Source organism: Scyliorhinus canicula, chromosome 1 (genome assembly GCF_902713615.1).
Source record: "Scyliorhinus canicula chromosome 1, sScyCan1.1, whole genome shotgun sequence".
Taxonomy (NCBI): Eukaryota; Metazoa; Chordata; class Chondrichthyes; order Carcharhiniformes; family Scyliorhinidae; genus Scyliorhinus; species Scyliorhinus canicula.
This window is the reverse complement of record NC_052146.1, coordinates 290240249-290263937: the sequence shown is the minus strand read 5'-3', so window position 1 is coordinate 290263937 and position 23689 is coordinate 290240249. Positions and strand designations below refer to the sequence as shown.

At 49.2% G+C, this 23689-nt stretch overlaps 1 protein-coding gene across 2 annotated transcripts in view; it reads right to left on the bottom strand.

Moving 5' to 3' along the window:
- crim1 (cysteine rich transmembrane BMP regulator 1 (chordin-like)) overlaps window positions 1-23689 on the bottom strand; it is a 229807-nt gene that overhangs the window by 47234 nt on the left and 158884 nt on the right. For both annotated transcript variants that reach the window (XM_038815001.1, XM_038815002.1), the window contains one exon: window positions 5315-5443. In XM_038815001.1, the coding sequence (XP_038670929.1) occupies window positions 5315-5443 (129 nt within the window). The remainder of the gene's footprint in view (window positions 1-5314; window positions 5444-23689) is intronic.

The window sequence follows — 23689 nt, the reverse complement described above, 5'->3', positions numbered from 1 at the left end:
AAGAATTCGCAATTCCAGGACACCCAAAAGCACCTGACAGCCCACTCATTACTTCCAAAAGAAGTTACTCCTGTTTCGTCAGCAATGCCAGCAGACTGCTTTGAATCACAAAGCCCCAAAACCAGTAATCAGGTAAAGTGCCCAGATTCCCTGCATCGGTGGTCTTGGGTGAGGGAAAATTGTCGGCTCAACACAGGGAGAACGGATTGCGCTTTATCAATTAGTAGCATGGGATCTTCTGAGCCCATTTGAGAAGGCTGGGGGAACTTCAGTTTAATTTATTGGTTGGACTGCAAAAGAGCAGCTGAGATGGCAGCTGAGCAGCCTCGACACAGTCTATTAACACCCTCCCCAAACAAACTACGGCAAAAACCCACCATCAGGGTCGCCACTCCTGTGTTACAACTCGTTGGGCCAGTGATGTTACTGTTCCATTCTGGAATATAAAACTGCGACTTCTACCGCCTGGAAGGGGAGGGGCGGCAGGTGCGTGGGAACACCACCGTCTCCAATTCACGTACTAGCCTAACTTGGAACTATAATGTCATTCCTTCATCAGCGATGGGTCAAAATACCGGGAGTGAGATTCTCCCAACGGGTGTTTAAGTGCCGACACCGGAGTAAAAACCGGAGTGTTTTACTCCGGCGTTGGCGCCCGTTCCCAGACCCCTATTCTCCCCCCCCCCCCCCCCCCCCCCCCCCCCCCCCCCCCCCCCCCCCCCCATCCGCTAGCAGGGGCTTCGCCCGATTTACGGAGACGGGGCCTCGGCACGGCCTCAGAGACCGTGGGAAGAATCCCGCCCTGGGACTCCCTCCCTAATGGTACTGAGGGTGCATTTACACCACACAGACCACAGTGATTCAAGAAGGCAGCTGAAGGGCAATTAAGAGTGGGCAATAAATGCTGGCCTAGCCAGCAACCCTCACAGCTCATGAATGAATAAAACAAAGATAAAAGAACACAGTGATTTATGCAACTGATTATAAAATGCTTCCTGTTCTGGCTGATTTTGTTTTTTGCTTTTGTAGAATAATGCCACTGGTGTCCTGTGGCTGCTTGATATACAGGATGCACTTCACCAGCAACTATACATCTTCTACCATGGGGAACATGATAAGGTCCCCCCCCCCCACCCCCCTACCATGGGGAACATGATAAGGTCCCCCCCCCCACCCCCCCACGATACACAAACTGGAAGTCCCTTACTAATATGGTCATGGGAAAAGTGGCCCGAGTTCTGCGGTTGCGAGGGGGGGTGGGGGGGGGGGGGGGTGACGACACCAGGGTAGAATAAAGTTTTAGAAATATAGAGCGCGATTCTCCGCTGCCCACGACGGGTCGGAGAATAGCGGGAGGGCCTTCCCAACATTTTTCCCGACCTCCCGCTATTCTCCCCCCCCCCCCCCCCCCCCCCCCCCCCCCCCCCCCACGGCCACCCCACGACACGAATCGCTCCTCGCCGTTTTTTATGGCGAACAGCGATTCTCCCCAGGCCGATGGGCCGAGTTCCCAGGCCTTTACGGCCATTTTCACGAACGCAAACACACCTGCTCTCACCGTTCGTGAAAACGGCCGGCAAGTGCCGTCCTGGACAACCATGGCACCGATTGGCACGGCCGCATCACGGCCGTGCCAAGGGTGGCATGGGCCTGCGATCGGTGGGCACCGATCGCGGGCAGCGGGTCCGATACCCGCACACTCTTTGTTCATCCGCCGCCCCGCAGGATCAGTCCGCAGGGCGGCTGAGGGGCATGACGGCCCGCGCATGCGCGGGTTTGACGCATATGCATGATGATGTCATCCGCGCATGCGCGGGTTGGAGCCGTCCAACCCGCGCATGCGCGGCTGACGTCATCGTGTGCGTCAGCCGCCGTGACGCTTGGCGCGCGGGCTTAGCGACGGTCGCTAAGCCCCGCGATGCCGTGCTTCACCGGGCCGCGCTGCTAGCCCCGACCGGGGGGGGGAGAATTGGGTCCCGGGAGGGGGCGCGGAGGCTGCCGTGAAACACGGCCAGTTTCACGGCAGCCTTTACGACTCTCCGCATTTGCGGAGAATCGCGCCCATTGAATTCCTACAGCACCGAAGGAGGCCATTCAGCCCACTGAGTCTGCACTGACCCTCTGAAAGAGCACTCTACCTCGGCCCACTCCCCCACCCTAACCCCGTAACCCCACCTAACCTACACGTCCATGGTCACGAATGGGGCAATTTAGCATGGCCAATCCATCGAATCTGCACATCTTTGGACTGTGGTTGGAATACGGAGCACCCGGAGGAAACCCAGGCAGACACACTGAAGGCGTGCAAACTCCACCCCGACAGTCACCCAAGGCTGCAATTGGACCCAGGTCCCTGGCGCTGTGAGGCAGCAGTGCTAACCTCTGTGCCACCGTCCCACCTCTGGGAGGTGCAGAGGTCTCAGGTCCTTGAAGGGAGGGCACCCCCACCCCATGCCAAAACTGCTTCCAGGTCCGGGATTGGGGTGGCGGGAAACCGGAGGGAAACCCGTCCATACAAATTCATGCCCCCCTCCCCAAAACCCGCTTTGCCGGGGGGGGGGGGTAAAATTCAGGCTGGTGCATCACAAGTCCTGCAGCGGGTCAAGGGGCAGTGTCACCTTCACAGGCCTTGGGGTGGTGTTATAACCTGCCTGCTTACCATTGGCTGGGGACTAATGACAATCCCACAATCCTGTGGGAGTATGAGCTTCCCCAATGAAGGGGGGGGGGGGGGGCGGAGAAATCATTAGCAGACTCCCTGCATAAATAAAGTTTGCCAGTTTGGAACCAGCAGAGAGAGGAGTGAGCTGCAAGGGAAGTTGCTGCTGTTGATTATATAAATGTATATATATATATATAATATATTATTGCAAATAAATGTTATTTCTTTGTATCCTGAAGACTCGTGCTTGATTCTTCGTGGCCCTCACAAAAGATGGGCAACACAGTCTGAGGACAGATTTACACAAAGCTCGTCCTTGCTTCGCCCAGTCCCTTTCACCGGAAGGTGACACTTTGATCTACTTTCCTTCTCCCTATGAACCTCTGTGATATCCTGAGACTGTGGGATGGGGGCCCCTTACCTTCAACAGTTTATAATCACTTAGAAAAAAAAACCTTTAACTAACTGTACATTACAGTCTCAACAGACAGACAATTATGTTAAACATGCAAAAGGGGGTTTTAAAAAAAAAGAAAACACAACACACCTTTGATCATTTAATTGTAGTCCCTGACCCAAACGTGTATAATGATGCAGTTTTTAATGACCTACCAGCAGGCGAATTAACAAAATGCTTGGTGAGAATGCGCTTTTTCCATAACAATGTGGCAAGTGGAATTTTTATTGGACCTTTGAAGCCTGCTTCTCGAACAAAAATATTCCAGCTTTGGGTTATATACAGCCTGAAAAATTGTTAGTGTGCCTCGGTTCGAGGAAGGAGAGGCAGGACTAAGCACGGCCAGTGAAAGAAAGCCTAAGGTGGGGGTTGGAGTTTTAGCAGAAGGACTCTTTCCTCTAAAATTAACAGAGGGAAAGATGGTTGCAGCTTCTCTTGTTCTGTTAGTGGTTGTAAGTCCATGAAATCCTTCCACGTGCTCCTGGAGCTACTCCAGGATTTGTTGCTGGGGTAGTTCTTGTGCATGTTTAAATTGTTTGGGGTGGGACAAAGGGATGAGGGGGTGGGGGGGGGGGGGGGGTAGAGTGTTTCCCACCATGCGTTTTTCCACCTCCCCCCACCCCCATTGTGGGATCTCTGTGGGGTTGTGGAGGTCCTGACTGTATCTGTCCCTATGGTCATCCTTCCCATGCCAACAAGCTATTCGACTGTGGGGTGCAGCACCCTAGTTGAACTCAATTGCCTCCTTGCTTTTCCCTGGCCCAATTTGTTCCACTCTATAGCACAGAGATGCTGAGACCAGCTGCAGAGATGCTACTGAGGTCAAGCAGGTTAATGTCAACCGGGGAACAGAGCTGGGAGCCTCATGGTTTCAAAGGACTCAGTTATTCACTGGAGAAATTAGGGAGTTATTTCAGATTCCTGAGTGGTTCTTTCTACTGAAACTGCTCCTTTTAAGGCTTTGCTTCCCTATTAATCATTAAAGGGACAAGTTGAACCCTGATATTAGAAGCATTACTTTATAAATTCAGTTTTCCTGCTGGCAGAGTAACCCTTAAATAAAGTCCTCCTCTTTGAATAGTATTCGGAGCTAGGCCTACCAGCAGAGTTCCTCAGAGAGGCTTCATGGCACAGTGGAAAGCCATGACACCCAATGACTCCTCCTCCTTAAGGTACAAGACCATAAGACGATGTTGGCAACCATGGACTCCAATTGGATTGGTCCAAGATTATACTTGGCAAAGTACAACAAGGCTGACCACGCAACTCTTACCGCCTGCCACCAGGCGTGCTGAAAATATTTATACAAAATTGTTGATAAGCAACGATGTTTGGTCACGCTTTGAACGCACCCTCCATGGCCATCAAATCCTGGAGTGGGGCTGGAACCCGGAGCTTCCGTCCCAGAACCCTATCACTGCATCACGAGATCTCACCAACAGCGACTACGTTTAAAAAAAATTAACCTAATTGGCTGCAAAGTACTTTGCAATGTTCTGAGATTGTGAAAGGAGTTTCATGAGCTCATTCTGACTTCAAAATCAGACTGAGAGTCTTGTCAAAGCCCTGGTATCAGAGGGCACACCAGAGGCCAGGAATGCAAACACAGCCATTCAGGGCTGCCCAGGAATGTCTCCCATGAGTGGCGTCATCGGTGAAGCAAGGCCAAGAGATTTGTTTCTTACTTTTCACCTTTAAAGCATAAATACAGGGAAAAAGCACCAAGTAGGTACAATATCGCTGTACTTTGCAGTTCCTCTCAATGCGATTACATGAAGGAACGCCAGCAGAAAATGGGAAGAAAAGAAGCATTTTCCTGGCACAGGATCACAGCAATAAAGTGCCACAATGGAGGAGCTTTGATGGTGTTACTTTTTCTAAAAAAGCATCTTTTCCCTCAGCCTGGAACCACGCTTTGAGAATGTAATAAATTGAATATGTCACTGACATGCTGCAATAAATATTTCCACTTGTGTGGCTGCCATAACCCACTTGTGGATCATGTGCATCAGCCTCACTTCTGGAGTATTTGTCCCATCACACAGCGGGGGAAGTGCTATTTATAAACCCTTTTAGTAGATTCAGGTGGCAATGAAGACTGATCCAATCCTTGTTGCTATCTGTGACACAGTTCCGATGTGGAGCCTCTCAAACAGCTGACAGATGTTGAGCAGAATGACGAAGACAGTACTCACTAGTTTTACATTGACATGTGCGGCATCCACTGTGGTCCAGCTTGAAGCCATAGATGCAGTCTCTCTCTGTCAGGGTGCAGTTGATTAGCAGCTCACATATCGGGGGCCCAATGGTGATGTATGTTGGCTCTGTAGCAGTGCAGAAAAGGGAGACATATATATGTGGAGAAAGAGAGATGTTAGAAAGATTTGTGTAGATTACCCTTCTTTTCTTTGATAGCCAGCTTGGCTTATTTGGCAGAGCTCACACTCAGAGATCAGGGAGTTAGAGGTTCAAGCGGATAATTTAGGATCTACAGCAGTAAAGTAATGCTAATTTGCCTGAGGTGATGACATGCTAAATGGTTGTTCCAGTGGATTTTAAAGATCCCCTGTGGTTGTTTTTGAAGAGTAGGGACAACTCTCAATATCCTGATGAACAATGCTGCCTAAACCAACACCATCCACGAAATAGGATGGATGGCTCACTCATCTCACTGCCTGTTTATGGGCTATATCCGGAGCAGAATACTCATGCATTTGCTGACAACAATCACTGCACTTCAAAACTAATTAATTGTACAAAGCACTCCAAGACATTTCAAAGTGATAAAGCTGCGTATCAGTGCAAGTTTAAAAAAGATTTTAATTGCACCTACTTGCACCTCAGCTGACAGGGCAACATTTCACAAAGGATGCATCATTTATTAGGAAGAACCTCCTTCCATAGTCTGTCCTAGTTATTGTATTACCATACAACCCCAATTTTTCAAATATTTCAATTCACAGGGGCCCTGCATATTGCTCATTTCTGCAGCTGATAACTGAGCGTACGTGGAGGGAAGCAGGGAATCACAGGGCGAGGGATCTTGTTGGATTGTGCCCGTCTTCCTATTTTGACTATCATTATGATCTCTTTCTTTTCTTTCTGCTGAACGAGGTACGTACTCACTTTGAGGCCTTGGAGAACGCACTCCAAGGGGCTCCATTATAAACGGAGGACCGGGCTGTGTGCGCTGAACCATATAGACCAAGGGAAGCCCCATGCCAATCCCTCATCTGTGATGGGATAATCGATCTCAACCAAGCAAAGTCGGTGTGCTACAGTTGGACTCAGGCTGAGGAGGAGCCATAATTATCGTCCCTCTGCCTGACTGTTATCGTGTCAGATCCAATGCAATTGTACCTGCATGCTTCACGCGTGTGCAGATTGCTTGGGTTAATCTGTAAAGTGGTTCTGGTTCAATAGCTTACAAGTACTCACTTTGTAAGCTCACAAATGAAGAAAGTTAATATAATCAATATAATCAAGAAAATACATTAATTCATCACTCATTCCATTGCTGTTTTGGGAATGTTGTCACACAGAACGGCTACAATATTTGCCTACATAACAACAGTTGTTGGACGCCATAAGGAATTCATTGTGTGAAGGGCTTTGAGCCATTTTCACATGTTACGGAACTTTCTAAATAAAGGTGGCACTTATAATAATCATATAACCAAGGGCGCAGATGTGTTGTCACATCTTCAAACAACTGGCTGAATTAAACTTAAGTGGATTGAAAGGAGCTACCAATACAAATGTAGTAAAGGAAACATGGGGCGCGATTCTCCCAACGGGAGACTGAGTGCCGACGCCGGAGTGAAACCCGGAGTGTTTCACTCCGGCGTCGGAGGCCGCACCTCGCCCCTCATTCTACCCCCTGGGGGGCTAGGAGCGGCGGCGCGTGAATCCCGAGCGCCCGGCCTTGATGCTTGCGTCAAAGTGGCGCTCCGGGAATGACGCAGCCTGTAGCGCCGAAGTGATGTCAGCCGCGCATGCGCAGGTTGGCCGGCTCCAACCCCTGCATGCGCGGTTGCCGTCTTCCCCTCCGCTGCCCCGCAAGACATGGCGGCTTGATCTTGTGGGGCGGCGGAGGGAAAAGAGTGCGTCGTTTACAGACGCCGGCCCGACGATCGGTGGGCACCGATCGCGGGCCAGACATCTGCTGAGCACGCCCGTGGTGCTTGATCCTCCCTCCGCCCCCCACAGGCCCCACACTCACCTGTCGCGCGCTGTTCACGCCGGCAGCTACCAGGTGTGGTTGGCGCCGGCGTGAACCGGTCGGGTTCGGCAGGCCGCTCGGTCCATCTGGGCCGGAGAATCGCCGGTCGCCGTGAGAAACGGTGAGCGGCGATTCTCCGAGCGGCCTGTCGAAAAACGCGACACGCCATTTTTAGGGGGGGGGGTGGGAGAATCGCGGGGGGTGCCAGGGCAGCGTGGCGTGATTCGCCCGACCCTCCCGCGATTCTCCCACCCGACGTGGGGTGCGGAGAATCGCGCCCATGGTTTGCTATATATCCAGTTGTGACATAAATACAAAAGAAATAGAGCAACAGAAGATATTTTTACACCTCAATGGTTAATTAGATAAGAGTTCAGATTGGCAGCACGGTGGCGCAGTGGTTAGCACTGCTGCCTCATGGCGCAGAGGATCCGGGTTCGATCCCGGCCCCGGGTCACTGTCCGTGTGGAGTTTGCACATCCTCCTCGTGTCTGCGTGGGTTTCACCCCCACAACCCAAAGATGTGCAGGATAGGTGGATTGGCTGCACTAAATTGGCCCTTAATTGGAAAAAAAAATGATTGGGTACTCTAAATAAAAAAAAGACAAGAGTTAAGATACAGATCAGCCTAATTGAATGGTGGAAAGGCTCAATCGGCTGCATGGCCTCCATTCATTCGCGTAAATGTACAGTGCCAGTGTTGCTTTTGCCTTATGAACCTTATTAAGGTGCTAGCCAAAGCTCAATTGGTAGCATCCTAGCTTCTAGTCCAGGACCTGATCAAAATATTTTCTAGCCTGACACTCCAGTGCAGTACTGAGGAAAAGTGGCACCGTTGGCGGTTATCTTTCAGTTGAGATGTTAAACCGAGACGTTGTCTGATTCATGCAAAAGACCACTTGGCAAAAACAACCAAACCATAAAGCCAGATTATCGGGTCATTATAACATGGCTGTTATGTGGCAGCTTGCTGTGCACAAACTAGCTGCAGCACTTCCTACACTACAGCAGCGTCTGCACTTCAGAGTACCTCATTGGCTGTAAAGTGCTTTGGGATGTACTGTGGTGGTGAAAGATAGGGCCCGATTTCAACGACCCCGCTGGAGAAATGCAATTTTTTTTCTGAACAGTGTCTTCACCTTCAGAAATGTCTGTATCTGTCTCGCTAAATTCCCAGCCTGAACCGGGCAGAGGATTAAAGTGTTCCCGCACTACCCCATGAGGAGGCCCTGTGGGTAGTCTCCCTGCCTCTGAAGCAGAAGCTCTCGGTTTGAGTGTCCATCCAGGAAAGTGCGTTCATGATGCGGCCAAATCCTTCCGACGCAGGCCAACGACAGGCAGTGAGAGCGGGAGAGATTCCAGGTCAGCTATGAGATGGAAAGAATGTTGGAGCCTCTGCCGTCACTATTCACAGCTCAGGCTGCAACGTGCTTGTAAAAAGTGCATGTTGGAAAATGCCTCTGGGACACCACATTGCCCCGTGTTAAAGGAGACACTACAGCAGTGTAAACGTTCACAACAATATACTTCAGAACATTTATACAGTACCGGGGCTGTTTCTGCATGAAAACATTTTTAAAAAGGTGGGGGTGAATACCACAAATAGCTGAGGCATTGTGAGCCTTTTGGAATCGTGTCAAGCCCTTTGAGAGTGATACGAATGCAAGTCAAATCTGATTTAAAAATTAACAGGACTTTATTCCACTTAGCCAAACAAATTGATTGAATTGTCCTGATCCTTTCTTTTTTATTACTGTACTGTAAGTAAACCTGCCAAAACCTCAGTGCAGGGAGCATATTTCACATTTCAAGCTGAACTCAATGGCTATTTACTGTGGAAGGAATGTCTCCTGGATTGAAGCTCATGGAGGCCAGAGTGTCAAAGATCACAGGCACAACCCATTTATCACTAGCCGGCTATGACTAGGCAGGAGCACGACAGTTTCAGCATTAAATTAACAAAGGATCTTGCAAAACAAAGTAACCGATGGCGCACCTGGTTGCAACTGAAAAATGCCATTTAATTCATCTCTGGTAGGCCAATAATGGAATTTTAAATGACATTTAAAAAATTCAGCGCTAAGGCTTTCATCGCGGCTTAAATTTACAGCGATTGGTTTCAGCCAACATCCGGCAGACTGACCGTTGGAAGGGAACAAAATTGGGTCAGATTAGGAATCCCAAATCTGAACTGACTTTAACCAGACCCGCCCAAGGGGTAAATTCCACAGCCATACAGAATCGGCCATTTGTCACTTTTATGTAGGTAAGGTCTAAGGTCGCACAAACCTCCGTCTGGGAATTTAGAACCTTCGGGATGGCAAGACATCCAGAGGTGCTTCCTTATCGATGGACTAGCATGGCGGGTGCGACCGAGGGAAAAGTAACAGCCAACTGTGCACAGCCAGGTCCCACAAACATCAATGGAATAACTGACCAGGTCATCTGCTTTAGCGACAACTGTTTCGAGAGATGAGATGTGGCCAGGGGTTTGGGAGAGCCCCTTCTTTGCTCATCATCAAAAAGCGCCATGGAATCTTTTCTGTCCACCCAAGAGGACAAATGAAGCCTCAGTTTAATATCCCATCCCGAAGGCTGGATCTGGCTCCACGGGGGAAAGAAATGGCCCCGACGCAAGTTCATCCACTTGAAACGTTGGCTCTTGTTTCTCTCTCCACGGATCCTGCCCGATCCACGGAGCATTTTCTGCTTTTATTTCAGATTTCCGACACCGGCGGTATTTTCCTTTTGTATTTGGGCTGGACAGGATTGTTGATGCAGCCAGTGGTGTTCGACATGTGGACGGAACAAATCTGAGTAGCGGGTCAATAATCAGGGGCATAGATTTACGGTAAGGAGCAGGAAGGAGATTAGAGGAAAAGCATTTTCACCCAGAGGGTGGTGGGAATCTGTAACACACTGCCTGAAAGGGTAGTAGAGGTGGGAACCCTCACAACATTTAAGAAGTATTTAGATTGGCACTTGAAACACCATGGGCTGGATTCTCCCCTAACTGGCGGGGTGGGGGGTCCCAGCGGGATGGAGTGGCGTGAACCACTCCGGCGTCGATCTGCCCCAAAGGCCCCCAAGGTGAGGAATTCTCACCTTTCTAGGAGGCTAGGTGGATGATGGAGGGGTTGGCAATGCTACAGCCAGTGCCGAAGGGCTGGCGCGAGTTTGCGCATAAACGGAACAGCCTGCGTGATCTCGTGCATGCGCGGAATGGCCGGTGTGCTTCTACGCATGCGCGGAAGGACTGGTGTGATTCCGTGCACGCGCAGACTGGTCAGGGTATTTTGGCGCATGTGCGGGGGGGGATTCTATTCTCCACGCTGGCCCCCCCGGGGCAATATGGCGGAGACCTACAGGGACCTGGCGCAGAAGGAACAAGCCCGCCCGCAGATCGGTGGGCCCCAATCGCGGGCCAGGCCACCGTGGGGGGCCCCCCCGGTGTCGGATCCCCCCGCGACCCTGCATATTCACCTGCGAGGTCTTGCCGTGCGTGAGGTGAATAATTCACGCCGGCGGGACTGGCCACAAATGGACGGCCGTTCGGCCCATCGTGGGCCCAGGTAATCGCCGGGGGGGGGGGGTTTGGCTGCTGTCAATGGCCCCCGACTGGCGTGGCGGGAATCCCGCCGCCGCCCAAAAAACGGCGCTGGAGAATACAGCAGCCGACGACGGGGCGGGATTCGCGCCTTCCCCCGGGGATTCTCTGACCCGGCGGGGGTCGGAGAATCCCGGCCAAAGTATCCCATTGCTACTGCGAGGCTGCAGATTGTGGTTCGCCAAGGGTCCTGGGGGATTGGGTGGATGAGGGCTGTAAGGGGTTGACCGCTGGACCATCCCCCGGGATGGGGGTCCTGTATCTGGTCCTCCCCTTCCACCATTGGACAACCTGAAGATCACCCTTGACATGTGATCTCATGCAGCCCTCTGCTCAACAGTGTCCTTGTGGTACGGAGGGAAGCCCTCCTCACCCTGAACTGTTCTGCCTGACAGCAAATGAGCAGTCCTGGCAGTCCAGTGAAGAATCAATGAAGTAACACTTTTCCTTTCCTAACATCTGCTCCCTCAGACATATGCCTCGACAATTGCAGCTTTTAGAAGTGTCAGAGGCTTCCTCAAAAGCCCATAACACTTGAAATGGCTTCACATCACCTGAGATCCTTTAAAATGCTAAGCATCCATTCAATTTCACAGAGCAACACCTTTTACTAGCCTGTGATTGACAGCTTAATGGTTCAGACAGCTGTTAGAGGGTTAATTCATATTTCCTTTCACGCGTGAATGTATCCTACTTTGATGCTAACCACAAAGTTTATAAACCCTCTTGCTATGGTTGTCAGCTCCTGACCACACCAAGGCCATCAAAGTGTCAAAGCACTTAGCTGCCATGATGTGGTCAGGAGCAGTATGATGTGGTCAGGAGCAGTATGATGTGGTCAGGAGCAGTATGATGTGGTCAGGAGCAGTATGATGTGGTCAGGAGCAGTCCAGACATGGGACCCCCATCCCAGGGGAGGTTCCAGGTGTCAACTCCTCACCGAAACCCTGACCCCACCCAACCCCCAGGACGCTTGGGGGACCAACCTCTTCTCTGCCAGTCTGGCAGAGGGGCACATTAGCTATGGAATGACCCCCCATCATGCCAGGGGTCTGCTTGGCTATACCTACACCAAAGCCCGGCAGGTGGATTTCCCGCTATGGGAGTCAGAGCAACATGTTAATTGCATGCAGATTAGCAATTTGCACTTTCCTGCTGGCGCGGAAGTGGAGTCAGAGAACTGGTCTGCCACCTGGCAGCGATCCTGTTTTTTCAGCGGACACTCCATTCTCCGCCTGATCGGGATTACCGATCGCAGCAGCCAGGAACGGAAAATCCCGGGCTGTGGGACTATTCTATGGACTTGGAAGAAGTTTCCAAATAGGTGCTGCCGTTTTATGCTTAACTTTAAGATCTCCAAACTCTGGCCCTGATTTTAACTCACTCAAAACCCATTCACTTACCCAGAGTTAAAATGAGGCCCATGTCTGGGTTGGCTAAATTGCCCCTTAATTGGAAATTTAAAAAAAAAGTATTCTAGACGCAGAAGGCACAAGATGCATCAATTAGGAATGGCCTTGAGAAGTCTATATTATCTAAAATAGACAATGCTGATAATGCATTAGCTTCGTTACAGGCTCTGCTCCATAAAAACAAAAACCATCAGCTGGACATATGGCCTATTTACGAGTTGACAATTAGTTTCCTCCAGGGATGATGGCTAAACTTTGGGTTCTGGCCAATAACCACGGTACTAACAATTGTATTTTCTGTGGGAGGAATTCTAGTGTGCCTGCAGCACACATCAATTAGGTGGCAAGTTAAGAAAAGACGACGCAAATTTACATGACAGCTTAGGAACAGCAGTGAAAGGGAAGCTGAGCATCTCGGCTGTAGTGTAGTGAGGAGCTTGTGGAGAGAAAGGGAGGGTTGTAAAATAGGAATAAAACGGCACGCAGGAGAGTGGGGGGGAAAAAAAACGTCATTTGAATCTCTCTTGCACAACTTTCCATTTCATCCCGAGAAAACATTCCATCAGTTTTTCTGCCTCTCATGTGCAACATTCTTTCCATTTCTTCAGATATCCGAGCATTTGACGCAGCACACTTCAAATCAGGCCGCAGTATCCCAGGTATCTGAAATTCCTTGGCACAGGAAATGAGAGAGCCTCTCACTGTGCAAAACCTCTCTTGGCCTCCATTGTTTTCAGTCAGCGGATGATATTCCAGTTCAAGGTCAAAGGCAGTCTGGGCTGTTCACAGTTGCCATGGAAACTAGAAGCAGGTGTTGAGTTTGAAGCTTAACTGAGGCGGGGGACGGGGGGACGGGGGGGGGGGGGGGGGGGGGGGGGGGGGGGTCGGCGTTGAAGAATGGAGACCACCCCCCCACCCCCCCTCCCCATACACAATCACACACCCAGCCTATCTGCAAAATGCATTGTTCCGAAATGTCAAAATAACCTTAGGCAGGTGCCTCAACTTCGCAGCGTTGGATAATCCTCTGCAGCTCTACAGTAGCGTTTCTGCACCAGCTGCTAGATGTGACGGGGACGCAGCAGAGTTCAGCTTATTCCAGCTATTAATCATCTGGCGCAGCCAATCTCTCGTAGCCGGAGGTGAAGTTAGGCATGTTTTTTATCACTTAGCTTTGAAAATGAGAAGCAACATGAGATACAGACCCTTGGGGGGGGGACCCGTGTGTTAAAGTGAGATTGAGTATCAACATGATGTGGTTAAAAAGAGCAAAAGTCAATATGTGTTGACGTCTAAATCTCCATTTGAGTTCGCCACTCTTGAAGGGTTACTTCCTCATGTGTTAATTTGGCTCCCACTCTTATTCGTAATATTAGTACTTTAAAAATGACCTACTTATCTATCTATCTAACATATGTGTCCAGATTATATACATCATAACAACACCCACTGCCTGCTGCTTTGTCTGCTGAACTGTGGAGAGGAAAACTGTGAGGGAGGATACGGAGAGGGGAGAAGGGAGATTGATGAAGGGCCTTTGAGCCATTCTGTCATATTTCACCCGAAGGTTAACAATGGACTCAGGTATGAGAGAAAGCCTGCCCTTTTTTTTCCCTGCTAAAGACACTGGGGGAATATGTTTAAATAAGCTGCAACCTCTGCGAATGGCTGGAACTTTTTTGATCGCAGCAACTCGCCCCAGTTTCTGTGTGTGATTTATATTGGGGGGTGGGGTGGTTTGCAAAAGAGAGTGAGCGAGCTTTCTATCTTCTGTGCTACCTGCACTCCTGTACCTATGATTTCAGCACCCGGAATGAGGAGGGCGCTGGGTGGATTTTGGGGAGGTGGTTGGGGGGATCTCTCTGAGAACGGGATCATTCTCTGCCAGGTTCTTTCAGTTAAGGACTGATAGAGTAATCAGGGTTACATCACCAGCCAACCAGGCACCAACCAGTCACTTAATAGGTTTGGTGAGATGAAACACTTGCCATTCATCATCTGCTTGTGTGTGTGTATTTCTTAGCTCCTTGTCTTATAGGATCCTTCACAGTTCCTTCTTGCAGCTGAATATTTTTTTCTCCTCCTCTCCTAAAGCTGCGGACCCTTTGCTGGGGTCCATTTGCACAGGTCAATCAGCACTTCCACATGCTGCTAGTCAATGCCCAAAGGCTATTAAATGGGAGGTGCGCCATAACTGGCCTGCTTTAAGGCTGACCTCGACACACGAGCAACACGTGTTGGACCCCGATCAGGCATACATCTCCAGGCCAGGCTTTTTTGATTCTCTACCTCGGGAATAGTGAAGTAACTTTAATGCCTCGGCTGACATCCCAACATAGGTTGCATTTGGTTTGTGTCACGCGCGTCCTCATTGGACAACCATCGTAGCACTGCCAGGGCACTACATGCTTCTGGATGCCCTGAACCAGTCAATTGGAACGAGACTGAAACCACAACCACAGCAGACATTAGGCCTTGAGTGATTCATGATTGCTCGCAGATGTAACCATCTCAAGACTAATGTTCTCGAGAGTCCTGGGGGTAGCCGGTTTGAGGTGGGACGGGATGCTAAAGAATGGTGGCTGTTGTCTCGAGTGTGGGTTTTGTCTTTGACTGGTGGAGGAAATGAGGGGGTGGGGGAGGAATTTTCAATATTCTTCTCTTTTTCATTCTTCTGAAGCGCAAGATGCTCCTGTTGGGAAAGTGGTTGGGTGGTCCATTGCCGATGCTTTGACTGTCCCCTTGAGGGCAGCAAATTGGGGGGTAGAAGGGGGCCTGTAAACGATGGCCGAGTTGGAACTCAAAAGGGCTGGAACAGGTGTTCCTGTGGGAAGGATGACTAGCGCTGTGCGAGAGGGTTTAAAAATAAAATAGTCGGGGGAGGTGCATCCGCATAAGGCATTGGACTGGCAATACAAGATGCACACAAGACTGTGGGAGACAAGATGCATTAGAGGGAAGTGGAGGAATTAAACACTTGGAAATGTGAGGCAGACTGAGATGGTTTTTTAGTGCAAATGCATAAATGTAAGAACCGTAATAAATAAGGTTGGTGAGCTGCAAGTATAAGTAACTACATGGGATTATAGTAGAGTCATAGAGCATAGAAACAGGCCCCATGGCCCACCATGTCAATGCTGACCATTAAACACCAATCTATACTAATCCCATTTATCAGACTTGGTCCATAGCTTATTCTGCTTTGCCGATTTACGTGCTTGTCCAGATGCTTCTTAAATGTTGCGGGAGTACCTTGCTGCCTCCACCACCTTCTCAGGCAGCGAGTTCCATATTTCCATCACCCTCAGGGTGAAAAAACATTGCCTCAGGTCTCCTCTTCACCACTTTCTCCTCACCTTAAACCTATGCCCTCCGGCCTTAGATACCTCTATCAAGGGGAAGAGACTCTTACGATCTACCCTCTCTTTGAATCCCATAATTTTGTATACCCCCCCCATAACCTCATCTGCTCCAGGGAAAACAAGCCCAGCCGATCTAGTCTCTCCTCATAGCGGAAACCCTCCATCCCAGGCAATATCCATGTGCATCTCCTCAGGAAGGACGTCCAGGCCTTAGAGAGGGTGCACGGTAGATTTACTGGAATCGTCCCAGAGATGAAAGACTTCAGTCACGTGGAGACTGGAGAAACTGGAGCAGTTCTCCTTGGAGCAGAGAAGTTTAAGGGGGGGATTTGAGAAAGGTGCTTGGGATCCATATGAGGGTTCTGATAGAGTAAATAAGAAGCTTTCCATGACAGAAGGGTTGGTAAGTAGAGCACACAGATTGAAGCTGATTGCTAAAAGAACCAGGGGCGAGGGTGAAAAGGAAAAACAAATGCATGCAATGAGTTGTTATGCACTGCCGGAAAGGCTGGTGGTAGGGTTTTAAAGAGTGACTTTCTAAAAAGAATAGGACAAACATTTAGAAGTGGGGAAAATTGCGCGGCTGTGAGGGAAGAGCTGAGGAGCGGGACTAACTGGATGGTCCTTTCAAAAACTCAGCACTTGATGACCCCGTTCTGTGCTGCATCATTCTATGAATGGCCCTTTTGACTTTCCTGCACTACAAAAAAGAGCAGGACCTCGAACAGCGGTCAAACTCCCGACACAAGTACTGGTGAGTGTAACTATTCCAGCGTCGTCCACCTCCACCAACAACTTTCATTTCCTTTTGAAGTGACGTGCTCCTACAAAGTGGGAGGGCATTATGTCTTTTTATAGCTGGTTCCTTACTACGGTAAGCATTTCTGAATTTTAAATAGACACGGCTTAAATATCAATTACGAGTGGGAGCCTGATGTTAAAAAGGCAAAACAAAAAGCTGCCAGCAGCACAAGAAGACTTGAATTTATATAGCACCTTGATTATTCGCTGACATCCCAAAGCACTTTGCAGCTCATGAAACACTTTTGGAGTGTGGTCACTGTCGCAAAATGCAGCAATAATTTGCATTGCGCAAACTCCCGCAAAGAGCAGTACGTCGATAAACAATTACTGCTTGAGTTATGATTGATCAAGGGCCCAGCTTGTGTATTGGGATAACTTCACCGCTCTTCTTCAAATGCCGCTGTACAATCTGTTACCTGTGAGGACAGATGGGGCCCGGACTTAAAGACTGCACCTCTGATAGTGCAGCACTCCCTCAGCACCAAGCTTTAGGCTTCAGCCTCAACCTCGACCCATTATCTCAAGTCAGGCTTGAATCCACGATCTTCTTACTCAGAAGCAAGAGTGCTACCAGCCACGCCATGGCGGACACAACCACAGCCAGGGACTGAAGGGCTGTGGGGAGTTAAAGCTCAGAGCTCCTTTTCCCAGAGGGCGTAAGGCCTGCCTGCAAGCTGATCGTCTGTGGACAGGCTTGAGTGGCTTTTTTGTTTGTGTGTCAAGGTGCAGATCAAAACACTGTTTTTTTTTTAATATATGCATGCCTGTGATTAAATGAGCTGCAAGCAGAGGACAATGGAAATAATTTTGCAAAAAAATACAGACTGGAAAAAAAAAAAGGGGGTATCTGTCCTTTTCACTTCACCAGACAAGACTCAACAAATAAAGCCGGAATCATTGCCAGGCTTCCGTGCAGTTGAATAGACAAACAGTAGCTAAGCTTGGAAAAAAAAAAGCCCCACACAGGCCATACAATCTAATCTCCTCCGACTGTGCGCTGTACTCTGGTAATGGGTGAAACCAATGCACCAGGGAATAATGAGTGGGAAAACAACACGGATCTCTGTGGGTGTCGGAGGGGAGAAACAGAACCCATTGGTCCTAGGGGAGGATGTGTCAATTTAATCCCATTTGTTTCTACCCAGCCACCCCCCCCCCCCCCCACACACCTCCCCAACCTGACTTCCCCTCCATCCCTCCCTCCCTCTCTCTCTCTCTCTCCACGAACCTCCTGCATCCAGGGGTGTAGTTATTTATTGAGACCAAGCCCTCTGGAATGTGAGCTATGCAAGGTTTCTCAATAGCTGATTGTTGTAGTCCTCATGCCAGTCGCAAGGTTGAGTGCTTTGCCCTGCATTGCAAAAGCAGGGGGGTGGGGGGGGTGGGGAAAGAAGATTGTGTGAATGTGTGTGCGCGTGCATGCTTATGAGGGTGTGTGCATGTCTGTGTGCACTTATGTTGAAAGGGTTTCACGGGGATTAAGCAGAATGAATTGTTTTGGAGATTTAATTCTTCAGTGATATGTAGGAATTCTTCAGCAATGTATATGTGTGCGTAATTTATACAGTCTAGCGCAATGAGCAACATGTTCTTATCTCACATTCAAGGAGCATGGAATTTATTTTGCATATAGAAAGGAGATAATATCTGGTATAAAACCACACTACCTGTGAGCTAAAAGCAATTTTAAAGTTTTTTTTTCCCTCTGGTCCCCATTTGTCTGCTTGCTGTATCCATGGCAACTACCTCACCTTGACTGTCCCTGAGCATTAGTAACTCACTGTTTTGCGTTGGCCTTACGGAAGCAAATGCAAAAAAGTGTACACAACTTACAAAGGCTAATTTAGGTATCAATTTTCTGTGCTTTATTTGTGAGTTGATAATAAATAAATAAATAAAATTGCTTATTGTCACAAGAAGGCTTCAAATGAAGTTACTGTGAAAAGCCCCTAGTTGCCAGATTCCGGCGCCTGTTCGGGGAGGCTGGTACGGGAATTGTTGGCCTGCCTTGGTCTGCTTTCAAAACCAGCAATTTAGCCCAGTGTGCTAAACCAGCCCCAAATACCGATACCGAATCTGTAATACAAATTCAGTTTTTTCCAGCAATACATTTATTTGTCAAATGTTATATTCATCTCTTTGTCACCTCCAGACTTGACAATTACAATCCTGCCCCGGTTGGCCTTTAAACCGTGGCCCATCTAAAAACTTTTCTATCCGTGTATTACCCTGCACAAAAAAAAGACTAATATCCACATGGTTTGTCTTCGACCATCATGGCAACCCCATGATATACCAGGATATACTCATGCTCAAATCAAATCGCTCCAAGGCTTCACTCTCCCTTGCTCTGTAAACTCCAGCTCTACATCTCAGTCCCTCCCTGATCTTAGGTTCCACTGACTCCAGCCCCCTGTGCACCCACCTCCTACACTCCACCATTAGTTGTGAAGATGTGGAGGTGCCGGCGTTGGACTGGGGTGAGCACAGTAAGAAGTCTTACAGTAAGAATTGCATTAGTTGTGAATCATGATGTGGAGATGCCGGCGTTGGACTGGGGTGAGCACAGTAAGAAGTCTTACAACACCAGGTTAAAGTCCAACAGGTTTGTTTCAAACACGAGCTTTCGGAGCACGGCTCCTTCTTCAGGTGAATTGCATTAGTTGTGAAAACAGCCTTCTGCAGCTTAGGTTCCATGCTCTGGAATCCCTGGCCTAAGCTATTTTGCTGCCGCACCTCCCTCTCCTTCTTTAAGATCCTTCTTAAAACTCACCTCGGAAGACACCTGCTTCTGCAAAGTGGTCTTCTCTCAGGTTTCTGGCAGTGATATTCTTAACAGTTGCGGTAGAAGTGCACAGGTGAGCTTGCAGTGACCGATTACCTGGACTGTGCTCCATGTCAGCTCACCAACAGCGAGAGAAATGGTAATTCACTGGCCGGAATTTCATGGGGGGGGGGGGGGGGGGGGGGGGGGGGGCTGCCCACTGGTTGAAAAGACAAGGGTGAGCCTGCCTCTCTGCCTCCCCTGGAAGCCATGACCGTGTTTTACATGACTCAAGCAAATTAGCTGCCCGAGCTCGGGGTTTCTGAGGCAAGGATATCCTACCTCCAAGAGGCGCTGGTCAATCAGCAGTCCCTAGAGCAGCGATGATGCAGCAAGCCCAGATGTAGGTGAGTGGGTCAGGCTCATCATGGCCAGTCAGGCAGATCCTGGCGAAGGGAAGTGTTGGGGCTGGGAATGAAGAATCGAGAGGGCTAGGGCAGGGAATGGGTTTCAGATCCTTCCCCCATCTCCCCATCTTTCAAGCATGTAGTCAGGCCACCGGAGTTTATCAGCCGCAGCGCGAAGGGCCCTTCGGAGATCAATTAATTTACCTCTTCAGGGCCTCAAACTGAGCCAATGGAGGGCAGGCACTCACCACCGGCCCCTCCTGCTGGCAAAATACCAGGGGAGGTAGGAAGGTGATGAGAATAGGCATAAACCCACCCCTGACCATCCCACCCAATTTTACACTCTCCGCCTGCCAGCTCACTCCTGGGTGGGGTTTGGGCTGCAACTTGTAAGATTCCAGGCATGGTTTCTGAGGAACTGTAGTTATAGATCATACTTCATAGCTCAGTGGCAAACCCCCCCCCCCCCCCCCCCCCCAATCCAATGTAAGAAAGCATGGGTGGCGGAATAGTCATTTTGTCCATTCAGTCAATTCCTTCCACAACCTGTACCCTCTCATGATCTCGACTCCAACCCCCTGAAGAAAGGGCTCTGCATACGCATTGCCTGATTCCAAGGGAATTAAGCAACACGCTGGAGTATTCATCTATCCTGACGTTCCTCCTTCAGCTCGGTCCTGCTGACAACCCACATCCTGAAACTTCCCTGGATCTTTGTCCATTCCTTCAAAGAGAAACTCTTAAATTGTCACAATTTCAGTTTGAACGATAGAAGTCTGAAGTCCTGAGCTTTCTGTCATGATCAGTAATTTCTTCCAGCCAGCAACTCCTGGATTAAGTGCTTAATAGTCAGTATTTCAGCTAAGATATCAAAAATGAATGGGCAGAAATTAAGAGGATACTTAATAGCACTGTGGAAATTTTCCAGAATGCAAACTACAAGACCCAGCATTGAATCTCTCTGTCCCACTTGCTCTGGACTGCAGAGCTTTCACCTAAATATTTTATTAGTATTTGTCACTAAAACATGAATATGAAAATATAAGAAGAATCCTTTTACTAATGCAAATAGCAAATAAAAATTCAGAAGCGATTTTTAATCTCCATCAGATGATTGCTGCCTGAATAATATTCTCAATTTTGTAGATATTAATAGACGGTAATAATGGGCGGGATTCTCTGAGCCTCCGTGCCGCAATCGGCGCGGAGAATGGGACGTCAGACCCGCGATCGGGTCCGACGTCTTCCCGCGATTCTCCAGGGACCGAAGAATCACCGCCAATCACGCGCGCAAGGCCAACGTGGCGCAGGTCGGGGGCCATTCAAAGAGGCTCCCGTGGCGATTCTCCTCCGGCAACTGGCCGAGTTCCCTCCGGTGTGGTTCACTCATGGTTCCACCCGGCGAGCACTTGGAGTGGCGGCTGCGGACACAATCCACGGCCGCCCTGGTGGAGAGCGGGAGGATCCGTCACCGGGGGAGGGCCTCCAGGATGGCCAAGCTCGCGATCGGGGGCCACCAATTGGTGGGCGCGCGCAATCTGGGGGGGGGGGGGGGGGGGGGGGGGCGCTATATTGTTGGGGCCGGTCCGCTGTGTGGGTGTGCCATGTTGCACGGTGCCGCCGCACGCATGCGCGGACCCGCGGCCGGAAGTGCAGGGCCCCGTATCGCAGCTGGAACTGCGTGAACTACTCCGTGGCCCTGCTAACCCCCTTCAAAATGGAGAATCACTGTGGACTCTCTCCAGGAAAATCCAGAGTGATTTGCACCCGTTTTCTCACGGGCATGGGGACGTAGCCCCATTATCAGAGAATTCCGCCCATTGACTTTGGTCAATGGTGTAAAAGTGATAATAACGAATAAGCCACTTAGACTTGGTCCACGTTCCCCTTCCATTTGGAGATGTGTATTGGTCAGCTATTCGATTATGGCCATTTAACAACACCGGAAGTTTGTTTTTGGTCATTTCAAATGCCCAGTCCATTAAACATAGTATAAAAAAATCATTCTGAATCTTTGTTTTCCAATCCCTCCATGGCCTCATCCCTCCCTATCTCTGTAATCTCTGCCAGTCCTTTGAAATATTCACACTCCTCTAATTCTGGCCTCATGTGCATTCTCAATTATAATCACTCCATCATTGGTGGCTGGCCTTCACTGGCTAGGCCTCAAGCTCTGGGATCTCCTCCCAATATCTCGCAACCTCGCTTTCATCCTTTGAGGCATTCCTTAACAGCTACCTCTTTGACCGAGATTTGGACGATCTGACCTATTATCTCATTATGCGGCTCAGTGTCTGGGCAGTTCTATTATGTTAAAGGCGATATATAAATATAGGTTGTTGTTGTCGAATCTGACCCAAATTGCAATCATCCTCAGAGAGTGGCTGCTGTGGGCAGTTCAAGATTTCGTTAGAATGAACAGGGGCTGGTTTAGCACAGTGGGCTAAACAGCTGGCTTGTAATGCAGAACAATGCCAGCAGCGTAGGTTCAATTCCCGTAACAGCCTCCCCGGACAGGCGCCGGAATGTGGCGACGAGGGGCTTTTCACAGTAACTCCATTGAAGCCTACTTGTGACAATAAGCTATTATATTATTATTATTTTCATGCTTTGTGTTGCCAATCCCAACTTCCCAACAGTATTTTTGGAATGTGTTAGTTTCCTGCAAATTTATTACAATAACACCTGTATTGTACAGCGTCTTATCATGTAAAACATCGTGGAAGTGCCTCAAACAATGAATTACTTATGAAATGCCATGACTGATATGCAGACAAACACCGCATGGTGACTCCCTACACACAGCAGCCGGGTGGGGCGAAGGGGTGTTAAACTAGCCCCCCCCCCCCGGTGGCAATCCTCTGAATGGCTTTTTAAGAGATCATCCCAAAAGGTACAGATCCCTCAAGATAAAGGCTTGTCTCAGGCCCAGGCCAGCTCCAGGTTGAAGACCAAAAAGCAGTCGGTCGGTAAAACGTACCATGAAGAAAATCTCAGGAACTGCAAATACACAACGTTTACTTGATGCAATGTAAACTGGACAGGAGTGAGGACTGGCAACCAGGGAAACGGAGTAGCAGGTGACAGGCTAGGTGCACATGACGGATGCTTACTGGAACTTGGAAGCACTTTGAAAGGTGTTTTTTAAAAAAAACGTTTTCCAATTAAGGGGCAATTTAGCGTGGCCAATACACCTTCCCTGCACATTTTTGGTTTTTGAGCGCGAAACCCACACAGGCAGAGGGAAAATGTGCAAACTCCACATGGACAGTGACCCAGGGCTGGGATTGAACCCGGGTCCTTGGCGCCGTGAGACAGCAGTGCTAACCACTGCGCCACCGTTGAAAGGTGTTTCAAATGGTTCGGGGTTCATTACTTTGGGAATGAAGATGCTAATGAGTGATAATTTGTCTCAACCAATTTTGTTCTGAGGGAGTGTACCGGGTAAGACAATAGGGATAAAAGATTTTCGCTTGAAGACAATTGTTGCAAAAGATTTCTGTGATGAGTGATTTGGTATAGTTTTGCTGAATTGAATTAGAAGAAAGGATATAAACGTCTGGCTCTCGTCTCATTCAGAATAGATGTATTTGCCTCAACTCCTGAAAATGTTTCTAAGATTGCACTGATTCCGAGAACTGACAGCTCAGAATTGCTCGTTTTTGTACGTGTGTGTCTGCGTCGGCATTTGATCTCACTCAGAGCTCTGTTGTGTATTCCTCAGCATGTATCAGATGACATCAGGCACTCTGCACTCAGAGACTACAAATAGAAATCTTAAAGCTCGAGATATTAACTCGCCGTGGGCAGATTGCAAAGCTGGGATGAGAATGGCATGGCCCATTCCAAATTCCTTCAAAGAATTTGGGCTGTGTTAACTTTGGATTTTTCCGGAGCTGGGTGTGCTTCTGCTGGGGAGGGGGCTTGGCTCAGGGAGGGGGCATCCTTAAGACGCCTAGCTTTCTCTGCTACACATGACAGTCAAGTGGAGA